The sequence below is a fragment of the Polypterus senegalus genome, chromosome 12 (genome assembly GCF_016835505.1).
Source record: "Polypterus senegalus isolate Bchr_013 chromosome 12, ASM1683550v1, whole genome shotgun sequence".
NCBI classification, from domain to species: Eukaryota; Metazoa; Chordata; class Cladistia; order Polypteriformes; family Polypteridae; genus Polypterus; species Polypterus senegalus.
The window spans coordinates 8,437,568-8,463,681 of NC_053165.1; the positions used below are offsets into that span (position 1 = coordinate 8,437,568).

Genomic DNA, 26,114 nt, shown 5'->3' on the forward strand with positions numbered 1-26,114 from the left:
GACATGGAGTTCATTTATACAGCCCTGCTGGGTACCGTGAATGCCGCCAGGGGAGGCTGTGAGGCAAGGATGTGAGGCGAAATGCTCACCTAGCCCAGAAGTTACTAGAAGGTCATGGGAACGGAAGCCCAGAAGTACTTCCGGGCTGATTAAAGAACCGAATTCTCCATCTGACCTGGAAGTGCTGGCAGGTCACATGGATGGAAGAGAAGGGTCAAGTGTCAAGAACTATATAAAGGACTGCTGAGAACCCAGAATGCAAGTCAGAGTTGGGTGGTGGTGGACGAAGCTTGGACGAAGGGAGATGTGGAGGAGAAATATATAGAGAGAAGTGTGATTATTATTATTGATTTACTTGTTTTTATTGTGGCTGTGGTGTTTGGAGGCACTAAAAAGGAAGAAAAAAGAATTAAAATACTTCTGAGTGCTTTTACCCTGTGACCTGAGTGTCTCTTTGTTGGGTTTAAAGGTGCCACCTTGCATCCACACTGTACAAGTGAGCTTTCTCTGCAAGTGTGGCTGGGCGCTCCCTTAGAGTTAGGGTGAAAAGAACAGACCTCCATTAGAAGCTCAAGGTAGAGACGCTGACCCTAAGTATCGAGAGAAACCGTTTCAGGTGGTTCGGGCATCCGATACGGTCCGAGGTTTGACGAGCATGAGCAGCTGGGTGGAGACCCCAGGGAAGATCAAGGGCTTGCTTGGGAGGATTATATCACCCATATATCCTGAGAACACCATGGAATCCCACAATATGAGTTGGCAGGTGTGGCTGAGGGAAAAGGTCATATGGGCCTCTAAGACTATCCTGGTCTTGGATAAGTTGTGGAAAATGAATGAATGGATAAATGCTAATACGGTCCAATGACTGCTTGTTCTTTAAAATGGCATCTCTTTTTCTGCAAAGGTCTTGTAAACGGACATTGCTATAAGGAATCAACGTTTTTAAATTGTACGTTCACTGCTTTGTATCCAAACCCTCCATACTTCACTGTCCCTTGTCCTGGTTTCAATGTACAGGCCTGGCAGTGATGATTCCACTCAAAGCAAAGGGGATGGTGGGGCGCCATTTACAGTAGCAAAAATGCTCGAGTCTGGCTGTGAGTACAACACGGGTCGCTATTGATGTCTACATTTAAAAAATTTTCTCGGCCACCACTACAAAATTCATGGAGTGAGTAAGATATTAAAAAATATAAATATCATCTCTGGGTGGCGTATTCCTTTAAATACGCATGAAATAGCAGCAAAGTCTGAGCAAGCCATGCAGGACTGCAACATGAATTTTAGGAAGGTGCAAGCTTTGCAATGAAAATAACTTACAGTTGCATGACCAGGTACAGATGTGTCTTGTTCTCAAAGATGTCCTCCAGCGAGACAATGTTGGCATGCTTGATCCTAGACGAAAAAAAAAAAAAGACAAAGTGTCAGATTGTGAGGCTCCTGATAAAAACCAAGTGCCAGGCCTTTAATGACCTCTTGAGCACAACCATCAGCAGTGTGTCTGTCTGCAGAGAGAGTGTCGACCTTGTCGACTAAAAAGTGACATTTTTAGTAATAAAATGCATTGCACTTACCATTCCAACAGATGGTGCATCACAAACATTAACACTGCTTTTACGAGTCCAGTACCAAATGGCATTTCACAGAGACACCAGTAGTATAGGGTGCATCCCAAACGTTAAAGCTATATTGAATACTTAGAATTCAACCCATCTTAGATGGGTAGCATTTTTAGTAAATGAATAAGTGTCTGTGTGCCTGTGTATCCATCCAGTTTCTTTGCCTCTATCACTCCAACAAATGGCACTTCACAAACATGTAGAGTAATAAAATGTATTGCATTTGACACTCCAACAGATGGTGCATCACATTTTTAGTAATAAAATACATTGCATTTACCATTCCAACAGAAGGTGCATCACAAACACATACACTGCTTTTAACAAATCCCATACCAAATAGCACTTAATAGAGACATATGCATCACATGGTGCACTGCAAATGTTAAGGCTGATGTCTATGTTGATTACTTAGATTACAACCCATCTTAGATGGGTTTACTTCTAGAAAACGGATAAGTATCTGTGTGTCTGTGTACGCGTCTGCATCTACGTCATTCCAACAGATGACACTTCACAAACATTTTTAGTAATTAAATGCATTGCATTCACCATTCCAACAGATAGCACATCTCAAACATTAACACTGCTTTTGCTAATCCTATAGTAAAAAGCGTCTAACAGAGATATACGCATATTGCAAATATCATTCCAACAGATGGTGCATCACAAACATTAAAACTGCTTTTGCAAGTCCCATACCAAATGGCCACTAAAAGAGACATATGCAATCCATGGTGCACTGCAAATGTTAACACTGACGTCTACGTTGATTACTGAGATTTCAACCCATCTTAGATGGGTAGCACAGCTAGGAAAAGTATAAGTGTCTGTGTGTCCATCTGGTTGCTATGTGTCTGTCATTCCAACAGATGGCGCATCACAAATATTAACTCTGCTTTTAAAAATCCCACATCAAATGGCATATCAGAGATACACATGCATTTCATTTGTCATTCCAACAGGTGGTGTACCACATACATTAACAATCCCTTTACAAATTTAGCAGAGATATATATGCATTACATGGTGCACTGCCAGCGTTAACACTGAGGTCTACGTTGATTACTTAGATTTCAACCCACCTTAGATGGGTAGCACAGCTGGTACAGCATACATGCACATCTCTATAAATTATAAATAAATTAAGTCATTAATTCAAAGCACTTTTAGGATGCTGCATATCAAAAAAGGCATAATACTAATAATGTCATAATGTGAGGAAAAAGCCTTTGGAAACAAAAGTGGGAAAGCAGCAATGCAGTACATGCCTATGCCAGTCTCGCCAGTATCTTTAACCAGGGGCTCACCCCAGTGCCCTGCAACCTCCATTCACTCTCTCAGCACTAAATAGTTAAAACTCAGAAGGACAGAAGCATCTAATATGGGCCATTTATATTTCATTATTATAGGAGGATGTTTAGTGAGCTCAAGGCTGCACTCCACCCGCCTGTTTGTGTCAAAAAATCTATTTTTGGTCGTTGCTGGGCGAGCAAACCCTTTTTTTAGATCCCACACTGGATTTCTGAAGCGCTTTACCACTCTAATCCATGCACTGGGCTGCTGAACTTCCATAAATTTTCAATCAATTGCTATACGCCGAGGTCCTATTCTGGGAGTGGTGAGACACGACACTTAAATGCGTAGGGTTGGATAGAGAGCATACAGTAACATGGAGTCAGGGAATACCCCCAGGGTGGTCTCGGGATGGCAGGCACTTCTGCTCACGACTCCCTCTTTGAGATGTCCGTGTGTGAGCAGCAGATCCGCATCACCTGCTGTCTGTCGCCCGTACCCCACCCAAAGACTGGATTTCATTCTTTTTAATAAATGGACAAACATCTTAGCTGCTTTAAGATTTGACCAGGTGGGTTACTGCTAACAATCTGATATTCGACTAGTTGTTGTTCAGGGTGGTCCGTGATTATATGGTCTCTCAGATCGCAGTACGCAGCACCACTCCTGGTCCTGGCTTTGGACTTGTCACGTCTTGGCACGTGTCACCAGGCCGCTGCGGATGATTCCAAATACAGTGGCACGTCCGGTGTTTAACCAGCCGAGGTGGACACACGTCACTCCTCTTTACAGACCCCAGTACTAGGGCTCCCTGTAGCAGCTCATATCAAGTTTAAATCTTTGATGGTCGCCTACGGAGTTGTCATTGAGTCAGTACCTGTGTGTATGGAGGCACTTATGAGGTCCAGGTATCCATCTCGCCCAATGATGCCACCTCTGCGTGGTATCAAATCTCAACCCGAAACCTTTTAGTGTGGAGCTCCAAGTTGGTAGAGTTTTGCCCTCTGCTGTCGTCAGTAAAACATCTGACACCACCGCCGGGGAACGGGCTGGCTTTATATGGTGGAGACCCAAAGGGGCAGGGTTTTTCTTGAGTGGAAGGGGAGGGTTTTTTCAGGGAGTTGGGGCGGGGCTTTTCTTGTGTAGCAGGGCAGGGTTTTTCTTGAGTGAGAGGGGTGTTTTTTTCTCAGGGTGTTGGGGCGGGGCTTATCTTGTGTGGGAGGGCAGGGTCTTTCTTGAATGGGAGACGTGTTTTTTTCTCAGGGTGTTGGGGCGGGGCTTATCTTGTGTGGGAGGGCAGGGTTTTTTTTGAGTGGGAGGGGTGATTTTTTTCTCAGGGTATTGGGGTAGGGTGTTTTTTGAGTGGGAGGGGTGGGTTTTTCTCAGGCAGTGCAGTGGAGTCAGTCATTCCTCTTTTGTGCAATTTCTTGGCTGCTGAGGAGGTTGGAGTAGATATTGTTAGTGTCAGCACCCCCTCTCATCCTGGGGTGGTATTACTTATCTCATCAGAGTCAGGAATGTGGTCTCTAGCCACGAATGTGTGACATGGGACAAAAACCAAAGATGGCTGACCGCACTCTTTGGCCTCTCAGCTCCACTGGACAGGCCAGAGCCACACGAGGGCACAAGATTGAAGACGGACAGATTAGCCGATTCTGATTTTGCTTTTCATCTTGATTTTAAATGAAGCGATTTAATGACTGATTTGAGCCTCCATCCACAAATGTTCGTTTTTTTTACTGAGGATTACTGAACTTTCCGAACACTCGTTGACAGTTTAAGATAAATGCACGGAGCTCATTTTGCAAAGACCTCTCCTGTTTGTGCCCTCGTTGTCCTAGCCCATCCCAGTATATGACCATCGATGTCCCGGGAAACGGGTGATGCCAAGGCTGGCGATACCCCTGTTGAGACCTGTCTCCTATTTTAAGCTCAGGGCCAGTTGGATGAGCCCCCCGGCAACCCTGAAGTGGATTCGGTGGATTTTAGAAAGTGCTGTGTTCCTTTTAAGAGAGGGAAATCTCTCTTTTGAAGTCCACTGAAGTGGCGATGCCGGCCTAACCAAGTCCTCTGGTCACCATTTACTGGATGATACAAGTGAAACTGAAGAGGCGTAGGACGGGGTCTTCACAAGTCAAGCTATACCTTGAAGATCTGCTGCAGAGCTGAGTCACCGCTTTGTGGGTGTCAGTATTTGCTCGGGGTATTGACTTGTCCGCCCACGTGCGCTCGCTTGCTGCTGCCGAACGACGTTACATCCAAAAGTTTGCGGAGCTCTTGCCCTCTGTGTTTCTGTACAGGTGGCCTGGTGGGCGTTGCGCGCGCCGTGACAAAAGATCAGGATAATAGCGGTGTCTTCCTGGTGAATCAGTGGGAAGCGGCTGCCTGCGAGGCCTTCTCCCCTCACACCTAGAAGCGTGTTTCTCAGGGACCGAGCTGGCAATCAAAGCCGGCTAAATAATAATAATTACTAAGTCGGGGCTCCGAGCGCAATGAGATCACCGGCCTGACGTGACAGCATTCCAGATTGTTTGATTAAACAGCGCAAGAGAAACCCGGTGAAGGAGAACTTGTTCTTTGTTTCTTGTGTAATGAACTTCTCTCTCTGTGCTCCTTATCTACACTCCGACAAACTCCACCTGCTAGGGTGCCTGCAATTACACATCCTTCCTGGAGGGGGAGCCACACACACACATCACATCACATCACATCATCAGCTTGACAGTAAGACTTCAGACCTGAAGAGGAACCTTCCAAACAGAAGGCAATCTCCCATCATCTCAAACCAGGGTCCAAAATGAACGAATGAAATCAACAGAAAACACAGTGTCACGTGGCAGGACAAGCCCACCATTATGCCGAAAGCTTCTCGGACCCCACATGTCATGTGCTAGCCCCTTGGCTGTGGTACAAAGTCTCGTGTTGTGTCCTTTCTGGTGCTGTGCATTTCTTTTAGTGCTGCGTTTGCATTAAGCAGTTGGTGGGTGGTTCCCTAAGAGGCAGGGCCACCGGCCAATCACAGGCCAGGAAACCGCCCTCCGCTCTATAAATCCAAGGGGTCTCCCACAGTCCCAGGTGGTTCATTTTGGACATGCCGGGAGGAGAGGCGAGTTTTGCTCTGCTTATTGCACTTGCTGGATTTTTTTTGATCGCTTGTGCTGGTTTTTATTTTTTGACATCATTTTTGGATTTCTGCTCTGTTGTAGGCAACTCCATTTTACCTTTTGTGCTCTAAAGAGCTTCATTTTAATTACAAGCAATTTTGCGGAAATTAAACCTTTTGATTTTTATAAAGATTCTTATTCCTAGCTGGGGTTTGACGGTGAAATCCCCCTCTAGTGGGTACTTTTGGTACTCTATCAATCAATTATATAGTAATATAGTACCTTTCATATCTATCTATATAGCTATTATATAGTGCCTTTAACATATCTCTATATATTATATAGTGCATTTCCTATTTATCTATCTATCTATCTTTGTAATCCTACCAACTATGTTATCTATCTATCTATCTATCTATCTATCTAATCCTGCCAATTGCGCTATCTATCATATAGTGCCTTTCACTCTATCTCTCTATCTAATACTGCCAACTGTGATAAATATCTAGCTATCAAATACTGCCTTTCCTGTCTATCTATCTATCTATCTATCACTAATCATTTGCCTTATTTTAATATAATTCCATTTCCATTTCTTCCCGCTTTCACACTGGTAAGTGAAGCAGTGTCCTGGGTTCAAACCCCAGTAATATTTCTATTCTTAGCTTGCTCTATTTTAATGTTCTGACACGTTCAAGAAAAGTGGTTAAAAATCCAATTGTGGCCGCAGACTGGGATGTCTAGCTGGAGGTTGCCATTAGCGACAGAAGCCCTGCATTTTTCAAGCCGAGAACTGAGAATTAATAGAAACAGCGATTATTTTTGCCATCTCATGGCACTGGAGTTCTGGGCTGGGCACTGCCCCTGTGGACTTTGCATTGCCTCCCCATGCCCATGTTGGTTCTGCTGTAGGTGTTGTGGTTTTGCTCCCACATTTCTAAAGGTGTGCAGGTTAAGTCAACTAGCAAACCTAAATTGTGCCTGTGTGGGTATTTGAGTGGGCATAGTGATGGTCTGGCACTGCATGAAGGATTGGCTCCTGCCTTACACCCAGCACTGCTAGGACTGGCTGTAACAGATTCAGTAATAGATGGATGGATGGATTGATGTTTAAATAAGATACATGAAAAGGAGGTACATTGTAATGTCAATGGCTGTGAAAGTCGCTATACATTGAAGTGAAGCCCCAGCCTCCTGACCACTGACAGGATTTGAGTCAATCCAGAAAAAAAGACAAAGAAATGGAATGGCCATGGCCAAAGCAACAAGCTGCATGGTGTGCAATGTTAAAAATAAAGCAAAGGGATGGCACCCGCCCGGCTGCCTTGTCTAAATTCAGACCTCTGAATAGGACAAAGGGCTTCATGCCAGCTGACTTTCAACAAGTGGGTGCCACCAACACAGAAAAAAAAAAGACAAAACCAAAATGAAAAAAAAAGGGAATTTCAGGCAGATGAGGAGCTCTTGCTGCATTTCTGAGTCATCGCGGCCGGAGGTGTTTTTTTGTTTGAGGTAAAAGACTCGACTCCCACGTCTTCTTCTTTCTCATGGAGGCTCTGAAAGGCTCGTCCATCCTTGGCAGGTCGGGGTCTCCTCCTGTTAAGTGCACCTTAGTGTTTGCAGTTCACGACGGAGAATCGAACCACACACACACACACGTGGGAGCAAAGCCGGCTGTACCGGAGAGTATCAGTAAGACAGCACTGGACCGCCCCGACTGCTGGACACTTGTGACCGTAGGGACCCGATTGGCACTGCATGATGTGCGACTGGAAACGTGGACGGGCACAACACCCATGGAGGACTGAAGGCCATTTGAAACATCCTATTCTGTGGGACTGGGAGTAGCTTCAGTCACAATGTTGGTGACAAGTCTGAGGACTGGATGCCACTTTAGTGACAACACTAAGGACTCAATGTGACTTGGAGGACTGGACGACTGGTGCTTACTTGTGTCACTTCATACTGTTGAACTGGGCACAGTTTCCTTAATAATAAGGACCGGATGAAGCGAAGATAAGATAAGACGATGTTAGACTTGACGCAGTTTCACTAATAATGTTAAGGACTGCATGCAGATTAGACAAGTCAAGATGAGACAAGACAAGACGAGACAAGATAAGATAAGGCGTTGGACTTGCCTTCGTTTCTTTACTAATAGGACAAGCCAAGTCACTGTTGGACTTGACACAGTTTTGTTAATTATGTTAAGGACTGGATGCAAGAGAAGAGACAAGATACGGTAAGATAAGGTGAGATAAGATAAGACAATATCAGATAGGATATGACAAGCCAGGACAAGGAAAGCCACGACATGACATGACACAGCAAGATGATACAAGATAAAATAAGATAGGATAGGAAAAGATGGGAGGAGATAAGACAAGCTAAGCTAAGATAAGCCATTACACGACAAGACAAGATAAGACAAGGTGAGGTAAGATAAGATACTGTTGGACTTGACTCAGTTTCTTTAATAATAGGACAAGACAAGACACTGTTGGACCTTACTTTTGTTAATTAAGTTACAGACTTGATACAGATTAGACAAGTCAAGAAAAGACAAGATATGGTTAGATAAGATAAGGTAAGACGAAGATATGGTGAGATAGGACAATATCAGATAGGATATGATAAGCCAAGACAAGGAAAGCCACAGCACGACAAGTCAATACAAGATAAAATAAGATAGGAAAAGATGGGAGGAGATAAGACAAGATAAGCTAAGATAAGATATGATGTGATGTAAGATAAATTAAGATTATATAAGATAAGACACAACAAGATAAGGTAAGATAAGATACTGTTGGACTTGACACAGTTTTGTTAATTATGTTAAGGACTGGATACAAGAGAAGAGACAAGATACAGTAAGATAAGATAAGGTAAGATAAGATAACATCAGATAGGATAGGACAAGCCAAGACAAGGAAAGCAACAACACGACAAGGCAATACAAGATAAAATAAGATAGGGTAGGAAAAGATGGGAGGAGATAAGACAAGATACGCTAAGCTAAGATATGATGCGATATAAGTTAAGTTAAGATGATATAAGATAAGACACAACAAGATAAGGTAAGGTAAGATACTGTTGGACTTGACACAGTTTTGTTAATTATGTTAAGGACTGGATACAAGAGAAGAGACAAGATACAGTAAGATAAGATAAGGTGAGATAAGATAAGATAACATCAGATAGGATATGACAAGCCAGGACAAGGAAAGCCACGACATGACATGACATTACACAACAACACAAGATAAAAGATAAAAAATCAGGAAAACATGGGATAAGATAAGACAAGCTAAAACAAGCTAAGCTAAGATAAACCATAACACGACAAGACAGGATAAGACAAGGTGAGGTAAGATAAGATACTGTTGGACTTGACTCAGTTTCTTTAATAATAGGACAAGACAAGACACTGTTGGACCTTACTTTTGTTAATTAAGTTACAGACTTGATACAGATTAGACAAGTCAAGAAAAGACAAGATATGGTTAGATAAGATAAGGTAAGACGAAGATATGGTGAGATAGGACAATATCAGATAGGATATGATAAGCCAAGACAAGGAAAGCCACAGCACAACAAGTCAATACAAGATAAAATAAGATAGGAAAAGATGGGAGGAGATAAGACAAGATAAGCTAAGCTAAGATATGATGTGATGTAAGATAAATTAAGATTATATAAGATAAGACACAACAAGATAAGGTAAGGTAAGATAAGATACTGTTGGACTTGACACAGTTTTGTTAATTATGTTAAGGACTGGATACAAGAGAAGAGACAAGATACGGTAAGATAAGATAAGGTGAGATAAGATAAGATAACATCACATAGGATATGACAAGCCAGGACAAGGAAAGCCACAACATGACATGACATTACACAACAACACAAGATAAAAGATAAAAAATCAGGAAAACATGGGATGAGATAAGACAAGCTAAAACAAGCTAAGCTAAGATAAACCAAAACACGACAAGACAGGATAAGACAAGGTGAGGTAAGATAAGATACTGTTGGACTTGACTCAGTTTCTTTAATTATAGGACAAGACAAGAAACTGTTGGACCTTACTTTTGTTAATTAAGTTAAAGACTTGATACAGATTAGAGAAGAGACAAGATATGGTTAGATAAGATAAGGTAACACGAATATATGGTGAGATAGGACACTATCAGATAGGATAGGATAGCCAAGACAAGGAAAGCAACAACACGACAAGGCAATACAACATAAAATAAGATAGGATAGGAAAAGATGGGAGGAGATAAGACAAGATACGCTAAGCTAAGATATGATGCGATATAAGTTAAGTTAAGATGATATAAGATAAGACACAACAAGATAAGGTAAGGTAAGATTAAGATATTGTTGGACTCAGTTTTGTTAATTTTTGTTAATATTTTAAAGGACTGGATACAGTAAGACAAGATGTGGTAAGATAAGATAAGGTATGATTAAGATAAGGTTAGATAAGATAAGACAATATCAGATAGGATATGACAAGACAAGGAAAGCCACAACAAGTCAAGACAATACAAAACAAGATAAAATAAGGTAGGATAGGAAAAGATGGGATGAGATAAGACAAGATAAGCTCAGCTAAGCTATGATAATGTTAAGGACTGCATTCAGACACTGTAGGACTTGGCACAGTTTCATTAATAATATTAACCACTGGATGAAGATAAGAAAAGAGAAGATGAGAAAAGACAAGACAAGGTAAGATAAGGTCAAATAAAATAAGACACTGTTGGAGTTGACATAGTTTTATTAATAATGTTAAGGACTGGATACAAATTAGACAAGTCAAGAAAAGACAAGTAAGATAAGGTGAGATAAGTTAAGATAAGGCAATATCAGATAGGATATGACAAGCAAGACAAGGAAAGCCACGACAAGTCAAGACAAGAAAGGAAAAGGCGGGATGAGATAAGATAAGACAAGACACTGTTGGACTTGAGGCAGTTTCACTAATAATGTTGAGGACTGGGTACAGATTAGATTAGATAAGACAAGATGAGAAAAGATAAGATAACCGTGCGTATGCGCATTTTTACTCAGTTCACCTTTATAGATCACAATTACCTTGTAAATGTCCCTACGTGATTGCGTCCTGAGACAACCACACATGATCTATGCTGATGAAGCTCCTGCATATGCAATGAAGACGCAGCAGACCTTCATTGGCTGGCAGAGCAGCCGCCCACCGGACGCATTGTGCTGTGCTTGCAACTGAGTTTACACGATCATGCTTGGCATTACAGTGTCTCTCTTCTTCACTCTGAAGGTTGGAAAAGTACAAGATGCCAGCATCTGAGTGGGTACCACTACCAGCTGGCACATGTAATGATGCGATTGCTGTTACAATGAACATTTCAGGCCATTTGAAACACTGAGAGTCCAACCCAGTTACCTTACCAACAAGTCACTCACCACCGCGTCTGTCAAAGTTACTTTCCCTCAAAATAAACAAATCACGGGTTGACCCAGGCCACCGAGACGCGATGTTTGCCAGCCTCATCTTTGCATCACAGATGACTTGTGCATTAATGGAATGTTAGTGCTGATGGTTAACAAAAGCAGCTTCACTCTCGCTAGATGCCCTTATTGCAAAACAAGTGCATTAAGTCGATCTGATTACATTAGGAGAACGGGACAGTGTTACAATTTTTAGGTTGGCAAGAACCGTTATATTTTACATATGGTATGAGTACCCACACCATACTAAAACTGGATGAAGCACCTTGCCGTTCAGTTAATGGCTTCCAGCACAGCAGGCACGTCAGAGCGATTCTTGGCTGAGATATTGCTGACCACCGTCTATGAGAGGCCCCACACAAAAGTCAAACTGACTGATTGACTCAAGCAGCCGCCTGCCCGGCCAGACACGAGGGCCCAATGCCATGGCCTAGGATGCCCTGCGGTTAAAGCCATCGGGAAAGGCATTGTAACCTGACATCGTGCTACGTGTCTAAAGGATTGTGCAAGAAAATCTTTTGTCCCATTTGTCATTTTGACCTCATTCAGTCGGACTTAAAAGAGGCCAATGCCCATGCCAGCTGGACATACTAATCTTACCCAGTTTTAGAAGCAAATGCCATCAGACAGGGCAGATTTATTACCCCCGAGAAGAGCGTGACTGCACACATACCGTATATCCCTTGAAACCAAAGACCCCCGATGACAATTTAATGCTGCACCAAGAACTGTGAAGCAGTGCATAGCAATCGGCACAGAAATAAAGAGAATCAAAATAGAACCTGAAAGAGTAGCCCGAAGGTGGGCACTCAAGGTCAGCAGTGGTTATTCACGCCAAACTTAAAGGCACACAGCCTGCCATCCAAATGAAGTCATGAGGCACACACAAGCGAGGGGACACTCGATGTCCTCAAAGGCACTTTGGGCCACAGGTTATGGTGACCACAGTCTAACTTTGCTGTATGAAGTGCCAACCTCAACAAGACACAGAACTGGGACAGACCTGCTTAGACAGGTGGCACACAGGGGGACCTGCTGAGCATCGCTCTGAGAGATGCAGATTAGACCAATGACGCTGCACTTTATAACTCAGACACTAGGGGGCCATGCTGAGGGGACTAAAAAGGTGCAACAAGGCGGAAGGGCAGGGGGGCAGTCAGTCTGTCTGTAAGGCACATGGGAGCTTCACATCTCTCTATTATATAGTGCCTTTCATATCCATCTACCTATCTATTAAATAGCACCTCTCATATACATCTGTCTGTTATACAGTTCATATCATATCCTTTGTGGCCACCAGGAGGCGTCACAGACCTCGCAGACCTCAGGCACAATTACACCGACTACAGTCCTGGATTCAAAATAACCCATTTTTATTAAACAAAATACCTTTCCCACAAGGCTCAAGATATGCAACACTCTTTCTTCCTCTTTTCTTCTCAGTTCTTTTTCCTTTCCTTTCCTGGCCTCCTCCAGACAAGCCTTATCTGACAACTGGGTGGAAAGAAACAACCCCTTTGATGCCGGACCCTGGAATATTTCAGGTACCAAGGAGCAAGCACTTCCGGCTCAGGTGGGAGCCCCTGGAAATAGGGACAGTCCCCACCAGCAGGTTCCCCTTTCGGCACCCACGTAGCACAGAAGGGCTGTTCCACGGGACTACAACTCCCAGCATGCCCAGCAGCAAGATGGTCAAATCTGAAGGGTTCTAGTGCTTAAGATGGTCAAATTTGAGGTATCCTAGTGCTCAAGATGGTCAAATTTGAAGGGTCCCAATGCTCAAGATGCTCAAATTTGAGGTATCCTAGTGCTCAAGATGGTCAAATTTGAAGGGTCCCAATGCTCAAGATGCTCAAATTTGAAGGGTCATAGCGCTCAAGATGGTGAAATTTGAAGGGTCCTAGTACGTAAGATGGTGAAATTTGAAGGATCCTAGACTCAAGATGGTCAAATTTGAAGGGTCCTAATGGTCAAGATGGTCAAATTTGAAGGGTCCTAATGCTCAAGATGGTCAAATTTGAAGGGTTTTAGCGCTCAAGATGGTCAAATTTGAAGGGTCCTAATGCTCAAGATGGTCAAATTTGAAGGGTCCTACCACTCAAGATGGTAAAATTTGAAGGGTCCTGGCACTCAAGATGGTGAAATTTGAAGGGTCCTAGCACTCAAGATGGTCTTTAGGTCCAGAATGAACGAGGACCAGTGGTGTGGTTTCTTTTATGAGGTGGGATTTGGTTGAGGTGTAATTAGAAGTGATATCAATGCTCCTCTGGTCTAAAAGCCTCCAGACTGTGCATTAGGAAGGAGAAGGTCTTAACAATATCTCCCCCTCCTGGTCTGGAGTGGAAGTGCTTACTGTTTTTTTTTTTTTACAACCCTGAAAATTGCACCCAAGCATTCCTGTGTGACAATGTCAAAATGGACCATAATCTCAAAGGAATGTCTCCAACATCTTGTGGAATACACGCCCTGAAGAACAAAAGGAGGCCCTACCCAGGATTAAGACAGTCTGCTTAGAGAGTTGTGAGGTGGAGCTGCCACCGATGAGACTTGTTGTTCTGTCACATCCCACAGACAGTCGATTAGATTAAGAACTGGGGGATTTTTGAGACCTGGGCAACACCCTAAACTCTTCATCGTATTCCTCAGATCTTTCCTGAACAATTTGTGTCGTGTGGCAGGGTGTATTATCCTTCTGAAAGGTGCCACTTCTACTAAGGAATGCCAGCTTCCGTAAAGGGGTGTTCCTGGTCAACAACGATGTGTAGGTAGGTGGTACACACGTCCATACACATGAATGGCCGAACCAAGGATCTCCCAGCAGATCAAGGCACCAAAACACCACACTCCCTCCACCGGCTTGTCTTCTTTCCATGTTGCACCCTGGTGCCATGTATTCCTGAAGTAAACAATACACAAATACCCAACCATCCACATGGTGCAATGAAAAAAGGAACTCATTGGTCCAGATGACTTTCTTCCACTGATCCAAGATCCTGTTCTGATGCTCATTTGCCCATTGTAGGCACTTTCAGTGGTGGGCAGGAGTTAGGACGGGCACTCTGATTGGCCTGTGATTACTCAATGCCATGCACAGCTGGGTTTGATGCCATCGTGTCACATTACTACTGTCACCATCGTTAAAATAATCTGTGATTTGTGCCCAGAAGCTCTCCCAGACTGGACTGCCATTGTGGACCTCTTCCATCAATAAGTCTTGGTCACCCAGAACTCTGTTGGCAGTTGGCATTTTTCCCCTCCTGTCAGTACGTAGTCAACATGGCCACCTGTGAACATCTCATTAACCTTGCTGGTTCAGAAATGGCTCTGATCAAGTCATCTGACCGTCACGATTTGGTCCTTCAGGAAGTCACTCAGGTCTTTACACCCATCTGACCTGAAACATTCAACACATCGACTACTGGTACCTCATGTCAGCTCACCCTCTAATATGCCCTGGCCTTTAACAAGCGCCATTACTACGAGATTCTCAGTTTGGTTCTTTGGCTTCACTGAGACATCTAACAGCCAGGCTTCAAGGCAGACCCTGTTTTCAAATGGAAGGAGGGCAGCACCACATACCCGGTTTCCATATTCTGTGGCACTTGGTTTAGACTGATGCATCCAGAACTTTCAAGAAGCCAGTCAGCCACCTTGAAACAAAATGATGGCACCCACTCATTTTATGCCTGGCTGCCTGCTCCTTACACCGGTGGCACTAAGTGAGCCCACCTTTCAGTTTTATGACTAAACTGATTAGGCACCAGTACCTCATGATCGTGCCCAGAAGGATGGCTGGAGGGCACACCTGCTCACCAGCAGCAGGCTGCTCAGAAAGCCAATCAATTGTCATCTGGGAGAGAAGCCATTAAGGGGTCAAAATGTCAAGCCAGCCCTCCACCCCTCCCTGTTCTGCATAAGTAACGGCCACAGCAATCCCATCAGACTGCCAGACGATAAATCCACTGTCAACTGGCATCCTTGTCGCCCTTAAATCACCCGGCCTTGAAAGGTCAGCAGCTGCTCCTAATGGGTCTTTGGAGGGGAGCTGGCAACCTGAGACCACATAATGAAAGTGACAAAAATACGAAAGATGCAGCAGCTTCTCCCTTAGAGGGACTTCACAGCCAACAAGCTGGGACTGCATCCTTGGCACAAGAAGAGATGTTTGCATATAGAACAAGAAAAATAAAATAAAATGAGCAGATAAGTAAACCGAAATCATCGAATCAGTCAATGGGCATCGCAAATAGCGCTTAGGTTTATATTTCCGGCCCTTTGGAGGATATGAGAGGTAAAAAGAGCACACCTCACTTTGACCCAATGCCAGCACTGTGGGTCATGCCATCTGGTGGCTTCAGGAAGGTGTAGAGTCAGCACTGAGGGGTCAGACCAAGAGAGCCACCAGAATTGCTGATAGTGATGATGAGGGGGCACATGATGGCTAAACTATAACTACTGGGGCTTGTCCCAAATCACTCAGGGTTCTATCCTCAAATGAAGAAACTGGCAATGAATCCATGGCCTCCCAGTCAGCAAGCCAAAGTTTATGAAGCGTGCAGGAGATGGGACTGAGGTCTTATATCCACCTTAGTAAAAGGATACATGTCTGGGTGTCCATCCAGTTGCTATATCACACACTTTTGTAGTAATAAAATGCGTTGAATTGGTCATTCCAACAGATGGCGCATCAAAAACATTTGTAGGAATGAAATGCATTGCACTTGTCATTCCAAAACATGACACGTGACAAACATTACCACTGCTGTTATAATTCCTATACCAAATTTCACATAAGAGGGACATATGTATTGCAGTTGTCATTTGAACACATGGTACATCGCAAAAATTAAGACTGCTTTTACGAATCCCATACCAAACGGCATATAACAGAGGAATGTGTATTTTAGTTATCATTCCAACAGATGGCATATCACAAACATTTGTAGGAATGAAATGCATTGCATTTGTCATTCCAATACATCGCACAACACAAATATTAACACTGCTTTTATGAATCCAATACCAAATGGCATATAGCCGAAATATATGCATTGCAGTTGTTATTCCAACAGATGGCACATTACAAATATCAAATGCCAAGTAACAGAGACATTGCATTTGTCACTCCAACAGATGGCACATTGAAAAAATGAACACTGATTTTACAAATCCCACATCAAATGGCATATAACAGAGACATATACATTGCAGCTGTCATTCCAACAGATGGCGCATCACAAACATTTGTAGGAATGAAATGCATTGCAATTGTCATTCCAATAAATGATGCGTGACAAACATTACCACTGCTGTTACAGTTCCCATGCCAAATGGCACATAAAAGAGACATACACATTGCAGTTGGCATTTCAACAGATGGCACATGGCAAAAATTAAGACTGCTTTTACGAATCCCATACCAAATGGCATATAACACAGGAATGTGTATTTTAGTTATCATTCCAACAGATGGCGTATCACAAACATTTGTAGCTACAAAATGCATTGCATGTGTTATTCCAACAGATGGCGCATCACAAACATTTGTAGGAATGAAATGCATTGTATTTGTCATTCCAATACATCGCACAACACAAATATTAACACTGCTTTTATGAATCCCATTCCAAATGGCATATAACAGAGACATATGCATTGCAGTTGTTATTCCAACATATGGCACATTACAAACATCAAATGCCAAGTAACAGAGACATTGCATTTGTCACTCCAACATATGGCACATCGCAAACATTAAACTGCTTTTACAAATCAAACCTCAAAAGGCATATAACAGAGACATATACATTGCAGTTGTCATTTCAACAGATGGCGCATCACAAACATTTGTAGTTACAAAATGCATTGCATCTCTCGTTCCAACAGGGTGTGCATCACAAACATCACAACTGCTTTTACGACTCCCATACCAAATGGGGTATAACTTGGTGCACTGCAAACATTAACTCTGAAATCTGTGGGGAAATCTGAGGGAATGGGGTACTGTCCTGTGGACCACAGGCATCCCGGCCAGGTAATGGCCCCAGTCATTATATATAGACTCAAACAAGTGGACCTAAAAGGAGCAGGCTTCATATTTTTTGAATGGACTTTTGCATCAATTTCACAGCATTCATGTATTGGTTGTGGACTGAAGGAAGTGCTTTATCTGGTGATTTTCTTTTCGTTTTAAGTTTATGTGGATTGTTCAGTAAGTGGATTGAGCTTCCCAATGACAGTAGTTGTGATGTTCCATGTATGGCGCATTCATCCTGCATTTATGAAGATCTATGAGTCAGTTAAGGTAGGCGTCTGTTGGAGGAAGTCAAAGATACAACCATATTTGGTGGGGTTTTTTTTTTCCCAGAAGATGTTATTAATACCATAATAAAATATCAATTAATTTAAATAAATTAAGTGAAAATCTGATTTCATAATACTGTACGATCTTTCACTGGTCAGCATACTTTGTTACATCCCTGTGTATGGCGACTAAAATTGAAAGTAAAGATGCACCTGGGTAGCTGTAAGAGCTCTAATTTAGGCGACATGTCAGCGCAGTCCCCGCCCCCCCAAAATGTCAGATTCAAAGGACATGCAAACTGTGTGGGGGAGTGAAGGGGTCACCCTGAGCAAATTTCTGAACTGAGGTAGGATGTGGAGCTCAATCAGCCCGAGAAGCTAAAAAACACTGCAGCGGCCCCCCCCTGTTGGGCATCCATAACACTGGCACTTATTACCAGCAAACCCACCCCAACCAGAACTGGGCCATGCTGGCTTTATAGTCACAGGTAAAACAACGGTGGGGGTCACAAGCAACATATCTAGTCAACTACTGCATCCTATAGCTACTGACTGAGAGCTTTTTTGTAACATGAAAGCAAAAACTTGAAATAAAACGCAGGGAAAAAAATACGGAGTGTCTGCGAAAGGTAAGAATATTGTGGGGCAGAAGTTCTTCTGTATCTGAAGTATCACAAGGTCACTGTGGACCCTGGGCTATTCAGCTATGTCCCAGCAAAGGGTACTTCAAACATTTAGGAGTACTTCAAAATGATCTATCTATTTATCATATAGAGCCTTTCATACCTATTTATCTAATCCTGCTGACTACGCTAAAATAGCTGTTATATAATGCTTTTTATATATATATCTATCATATAGCGCCTTTCAAATCTATTTATGACATACAGCCTTTCATACCAATGTATCAAATCCTGCCGAGTACACTAAAATAACTATCTGTTATACAGTGCCTTTTATATCTGTCTATCACTATGTTATATAGTGTCTTTCATATCTATCTATCTATCTATATATCATACAGTGCCTTTCATGTCTATCTATCTATGATATAGAACCTTTCATACTTTCAACTATGATAAAATAACTCTGTTATACAGTGCTTTTCATATCTATCTATCTATCTATCTATCTATCTATCCATCATCTACACTTAACTACACTAAAATAACTATCTGTTACATAGTGTCTATTATATCTATCTGTCTTTTTATTTATCATATTGTGCCTTTCATATCTATCTATCTATGACATAGAGCCTTTCATACCTATGTATGAAATCCTCCCGACTATGCTAAAATAACTATCTGTTATACAGTGTCTTTCATATTTATCTATTGCTATGTTATATAGTGTCTTTCATATCTGTCTGTATATCTATCTATCATACAGTGCCTTTCATGTCTATCTATCTATGATATACTGTAGAACCTTTCATACCTATCCATCTAATCCTGCTGGCTATGCTAAAATAACTATCTGTTATATACAGTGTGACAGATAGGGGGTGCTATCGCTCCCTTGAACCCTTGACCAAGATGTCAGACACGAAGTAAAAGTTCAAATGTTGACTTTATTAATAATGCACAGTGCACAAAGCACCCTACTCTCCTCAATACTCATTAAATTAAACACAATACTCTACAATAAACTCTCCACCACTCCCAGACGCGTTGCCACCCTTCCACCCAGCTCAGCTCCATGTCTGAGGATTTCCCACAATATTTTATAGTCCTTGACCCAGAAGTGTTTCGCTCTCTCTGCCCATGTGACTAGGAACACTTCCGGGTCAGATAAAAAGTCCTTTTCTTCACCCAGGAAGCACGTCATTCCTCTTAGCCGTGTGACTCGGATGTACTTCCGGGGCGTAGGGCAAATAGTCACTTCTCCCTGCAGTGCCCTCTGGCAGCCCCCATGGTATCCAGCAGGGCTGTGAATAAACACTCCAGTGTCCATGATACCCTGCTGGCATTCGGGGCCCCTCCATGCTACAGGGAGGGCTCCACCTGGCGTGGGGGTATTGGCCGGGATGAATGGCCAGGCATATTCCACAACAGTCTTTCACATTTATCTTTTTATCTATTATATTGTGCCTTTTATATCTATGTATCTGTCATATAGTGCCTTTCATATCATCTGTCTATCTATCTATCTATCATATAGTGCCTTTCATATTATCTATCTAATCCCTCCAACTACACTAAAATAATTATCTGTCATACAGTGCATTTCATATCTATCTATCTAATCATCTGTTACATAGTGTCTATTATATCTATCTTATAGTGCTTTTCATATATATCTATCTATCTATGACATACAGTGGTGTGAAAAACTATTTGCCCCCTTCCTGATTTCTTATTCTTTTGCATGTTTGTCACTCAAAATGTTTCTGATCATCAAACACATTTAACCATTAGTCAAATATAACACAAGTAAACACAAAATGCAGTTTTAAATGATGGTTTTATTATTTAGGGAGAAAAAAATCCAAACCTACATGGCCCTGTGTGAAAAGTTAATTGCCCCCTGAAGCTAATAACTGGTTGGGCCACCCTTAGCAGCAATAACTGCAATCAAGCGTTTCTGATAACTTGCAATGAGTCTTTTACAGCGCTCTGGAGGAATTTTGGCCCACTCATCTTTGCAGAATTGTTGTAATTCAGCTTTATTTGAGGGTTTTCTAGCATGAACCGCCTTTTTAAGGTCATGCCATAGCATCTCAATTGGATTCAGGTCAGGACTTTGACTAGGCCACTCCAAAGTCTTCATTTTGTTTTTCTTCAGCCATTCAGAGGTGGATTTGCTGGTGTGTTTTGGGTCATTGTCCTGTTGCAGCACCCAAGATCGCTTCAGCTTGAGTTGATGAACAGATGGCCGGACATTCTCCTTCAGGATTTTTGGTAGACAGTAGAATTCATGGTTCCATCTATCACAGCAAGCCTTCCAGGTCCTGAAGCAGCAAAACAACCCCAGACCATCACACTACCACCACCATATTTTACTGTTGGTATGATGTTCTTTTTCTGAAATGCTGTGTTCCTTTTATGCCAGATGTAACGGGACATTTGCCTTCCGAAAAGTTCAACTTTTGTCTCATCAGTCCACAAGGTATTTTCCCAAAAGTCTTGGCAATCATTGAGATGTTTCTTAGCAAAATTGAGACGAGCCCTAATGTTCTTTTTGCTTAACAGTGGTTTGCGTCTTGGAAATCTGCCATGCAGGCCGTTTTGCCCAGTCTCTTTCTTATGGTGGAGTCGTGAACACTGACCTTAATTGAGGCAAGTGAGGCCTGCAGTTCTTTAGACGTTGTCCTGGGGTCTTTGTGACCTCTCGGATGAGTCGTCTCTGCGCTCTTGGGGTCATTTTGGTTGGCCGGCCACTCCTGGGAAGGTTCACCACTGTTCCATGGTTTTGCCATTTGTGGATAATGGCTCTCACTGTGGTTCGCTGGAGTCCCAAAGCTTTAGAAATGGCTTTATAACCTTTACCAGACTGATAGATCTCAATTACTTCTGTTCTCATTTGTTCCTGAATTTCTTTGGATCTTGGCATGATGTCTAGCTTTTGAGGTGCTTTTGGTCTACTTCTCTGTGTCAGGCAGCTCCTATTTAAGTGATTTCTTGATTGAAACAGGTGTGGCAGTAATCAGGCCTGGGGGTGGCTACGGAAATTGAACTCAGGTGTGATACACCACAGTTAGGTTATTTTTAACAAGGGGCAATTACTTTTCACACAGGGCCATGTAGGTTTGGATTTTTTTCTCCTAAATAATAAAACCATCATTTAAAAACTGCATTTTGTGTTTACTTGTGTTATATTTGACTAATGGTTAAATGTGTTTGATGATCAGAAACATTTTGTGTGACAAACATGCAAAAGAATAAGAAATCAGGAAGGGGGCAAATAGTTTTTCACACCACTGTAGATCCTTTCACACCTATCTATCTAACCCTGCCGACTACACTAAAATAACTAACTATCTGTCATACAGTGCCTTTCTTATCTATCTATCTATCTATCTATCTGGCTGTGTAAGAGAAACAGGACAGGAAGTGCCTCCTGGGTACACTTCATCTAGACTGGCCAGTACATGGGAAACCCCTAGAATGACCAGGTTATGGGCTGCATTCCAGTCACAGCCCCCCTGAGTTTGGCCAGTTTGCTCAATCAGTCCCCCCAAGACTGGCCAGTTCAGTCATACAGACTTTACAAGAACTGCCTCCTGGTTACAATTTTCGGCTCTGCGCCTCCCAATGACACTTCAGCCTGACTGGGCAGCTCACAGTTACAGGAAAGAGGAGACAAAGAGCCTCACAAATAGACGATGAGTGATCAGTTCCGTCATTCAGGAAACCAGAGAGGAAGGCCATCCTAATTAAAGCACCGCGAGCGGTTCAGCCTCGCTTTACGCTGTAAGCCACAGTACAGAAGCTGCTTCCTATTTACAAGCCATTAAAACTCAATAGAAGAAAGATGTCAACTGAGCAGGTCTGATGTAAGACCACCATGTGATGGACTGCACACCAGTGCAGGTTAAATAGAATGGACAGTGCAGTCCCAAAGGTGAGAGGACATGAATTGCTCCTCAGTTCACTTTAATCCAATCAACCCCTACAGGCATGAGTGAAAGAGAAAAAGAACTGTGACTCGGGTCACTCAGGCCACTATCAGACAGACTGGCCAGTGTCACCTACTCAGTGTTATGATTACCTCTCGGGGAAAAAAACGAGCCAAAACCGTTGAATTTTTTTTCAATAAGAAATACGCAGGAAAGATGAGAAGGGGCTCAAGTTGCCATGAAAGCCTGCATATTGTAACCTGTTCAATTAGCCAATCAAAGAACTTCGAGTTCCATTTCTGTTTCTGATGCATCTTTAGGATTTCCATCACCAAAACTGTCATCATAATGAGAAAAGTGGGTGTCGTAATACCAGAACAACCACAGAACATGTCTGACGGCGCAGGAAATCTGGTGGTGCTTTTTTTTCACACCAGAAACCTTTATTTAAATGCTTAATGATTTATTCATTAATATTGATTATGATTAATTAATAAATAATTAATGCGTGAAAACACTCCTAGACAGAAAACAAACGCCTTCCTTCATGCGTCAATGCCATAAATTTTGCAGGAAGTGATAACGATTATATATCATGAGCAGACACCGAGTTTTTCCACAAAATCAGATTCACCCAAAACGCTTTGCTCTTCACTGCTCTTCGCTTTGTGCGTATTTTATGTTTTATTCTTGTTTTTGTTCATTCCGAGTTATTCTTTTTCACGTCTTTATGTTTTTTCTCCTGTTAGCTTCATAAGTGATGTTGTAATTGGGTACTGCCACTCTAAATCAAGTCGTGTTCTTTGCGGGTGGAGCCCCAGGAGGCGGGGCCACCCTGACATTACCAATTACCACAGCCCTCCCTCAGGCGATTTAAGAGGGGCTGAGAAGGCTCAGGAGTTGGAATCATTCATCTCTTCGAGTTTCAGTGAGTTTTTGGTGTTGACCTTATCGTTTTTTGGTATTATTTTCATTTTGTCTTGAGGATTCTGATTTCTGCACTGTGATTCTGAATTTGTTTGATGCGGATGACTTTTTTGGACAACTCCTTGTGCTTCTTTTTGCTCTTTTGAGTCTAATTTGTACGGTTAACTGTGTTGCCCTTTTTGTGCACAAGCCAGGGGTTGACAGTTATCCTCCTCCTTGTGGGGCTTTGGCTTTATTTTGAGACTTCTGGAATTGTTTTGATAGCTTCCCAGTTTCGGGTGGGCTCCAGCTGAAGTCAGCAGGTCTCCTTAAGGGCCTGGCAGGTGAGCCTCTGGCCTGCTCCCTAGTTTGTTTTTGGAAGCCTCTCCCATTTTGCATGGGAAGAAGCTCCATATCATAACAGGTAATAGAAGCAGAAATAAGAAAGCAGAAGTGCAGTCTGAGGGGACTTGTCATGAGCTTGCCCAGATATCTGTGGCTTACCCACTCGATACATCAGTAGTGCCAGCTCCCAGTGCCCGGACCCCAGTTCACTTTCCACCTATGTAGGGTTTGTATGCTCTCCCATATTTCACAAAGTCTGACTTCTTCTGCCACCCAAAACACATACTGTCAAGCTGATCGAGTGCCCGGTGACAGACTGGCATCCTTATATTGTGTCCATTGTTCATAGGGCTAGGCTCCAGCACTCTATAAAGTCATACCAGGAAGACAATGCCAGGAAAAGTTGGACAAGCCTCCTCTTCTGCTAAAGTTGGGTCAGGTGTGGAGTGGCAGGGTGGGCTCATCCCATGCCCTTCTGCTTGGGCAGGAGTAAAGCCAAGCAGAGGCTTGCCGCGTGAAGATGTCGCTCTTCATTCACACTCAATGCAGCTGTAGGGAAGAAGTCGGCTTACCAAGCAAGACAATTTACCATAACCATGACAACCGGGCAAACACCTAAAAATAGAACGTGCTCCTTGGATCTGACATTTCTGGGACAGATTTTAATACCTGATATTTAATGACTGTTAAAGAAAAGAATGTGAAAGCGGTGAGCGGGCATCCTTATCATCTAAAGGCAGTGCTCTTTCTCTCTTTCAAGATGCCCAGATGTGCTTGCTGTCCCCTCCATTAGGCTCATTCCTAAGCACCAAAGGCGCCGTGTGATCACGGTGACCGAAAGGGGCAATGGGCTTAGTTATGCCAGCAGCAGGTGTCACTTCCCTTTTGGCCTAAAGTTGTCATCACAAGTGACAAACAGGAAAGATATGGACAAACAGTTTGGCCTTCTCTCTGTCCCCCCTCCCTCCATTTCTTAGGCACCTCGCTTTCTAGATGTCCCAAGCGCCATATCTTTACTGCCCAGAGGAGTTGGGCTATCCTGCCCACGAACCCTCACTCTGGTGCCCTCACCGTATACACAATGACAGGACATCCTGCACAACCCCTGTCATGTTCAAGCCAGGGTTCCTCCCATGGCTTATATTTAAATCTCTCATTAATTTCTTCTATGTTCATTTCTGATTCTCTGTTTGCTATCATTTATGTTAATACTGTTATTAATTTTCTGTCTAATTCTAATGTATTCTATTTTTAATTTTTAATTCTGGATTATTTATTTTACGTGCTTGAGTATCTCAAGCATGTAAAGCTCAAACAGTTCCAAAAATGCCCACTAGAGGGGGAAATCCCATCAAAAAACCCTGGCTAGTAATATAAAGAGTTATGTGGAATCTTAAAAAAAAATAAATAAATAAATGCATTTATTTTCAGCTAGGCTCTGTTAAACAGTGGAGCTCAGCAGAGAACAAAAATGGAAATAGGACTTGCCAACAAGGCAATCGAGAGCAAAGCACAAAATCCAAAGAAAAATCAAAATATAAAGCACAGAGGTCAAAACTCTACAAGAACTCACCATTGCCACACGATTTCAAAATGAACCACAAGGTACTCCGGGATACCCTCCACCTTTATAGGGTTGAGGGCAGTCCCGTGCAGTGATGGACAGGTGGCCCCCCCTCTTGGGGAACCACCCACAAACCACAAGGAACGAAACAAAGGCACAACCCTTTGTATTTCCCCATGGGATTAATAAAGTTTATCTAATCTAATCTAATAAATGTGGATACATAAAAAGCAAAGAATAATATATAACTTAAATAAAGGAATCACAAATAAGCAAGAAAGACATAAAGGGAATATTTCTTTTGAATCCCAGCCTTGGGAGGTCTGGGGAATGGGGGGGGGGCTTGACCCTAGCTCAAATGCAATAATTTTGTTTCTATGTGCATTCTTTTGTTCTCCTGTGTTCCTTGTATTTTATGGGCAGACCACCCAAAAGTCAGAGACCACCAATACCTCACTGTCTAGAATCACCCCCAGCCTATAAAACTGAGCTGGCAGAGCGAGTCCCTTGCAGTTCATTAATTGTGCTTTGGTGGAGTGTTTGATCTCCTCTGCGACTATCGTTTTGTTTCTTTGGATTTTCCGAAAGTGTCGACTTTTTGCCTGTTTAAGGATTTTGAATTAGGACTTTGTTTTGTTAGGTTGCCTTTTTTTGCCTTTTTGATTTCTCTTCTGAACTTTCTTGCTATGTTTTGTTAAAGAAACCTTCTTTTATATCGACCCCTGTCATCAGTCTGACTTCCAGCCACAGTTTTTTTCATGTTTCTCTCTCCACACAATACTTCTACATTTTGAGTCTTTTCTAAGCACTTTGTAAACTCTCATTATCTGGGGCCTAGTAGGCCGAAGCCCCACAGTTTCCCTGGGTCAGGTTTCCTTGGAGGGACACTTATGTTTGAGCAGGCCAGTTCTGTTTCTGAC

General features: G+C 42.7%; 1 protein-coding gene across 2 annotated transcripts in view; it reads right to left on the minus strand.

Annotated features, from left to right (window-relative positions):
- The window catches only part of camk1b (calcium/calmodulin-dependent protein kinase Ib), a 176,877-nt gene that overhangs the window by 28,685 nt on the left and 122,078 nt on the right, over window positions 1–26,114 (minus strand). For both annotated transcript variants that reach the window (XM_039771995.1, XM_039771996.1), the window contains exon 4: window positions 1,321–1,395. In XM_039771995.1, coding sequence (XP_039627929.1) covers window positions 1,321–1,395 — 75 coding nt within the window. The remainder of the gene's footprint in view (window positions 1–1,320; window positions 1,396–26,114) is intronic.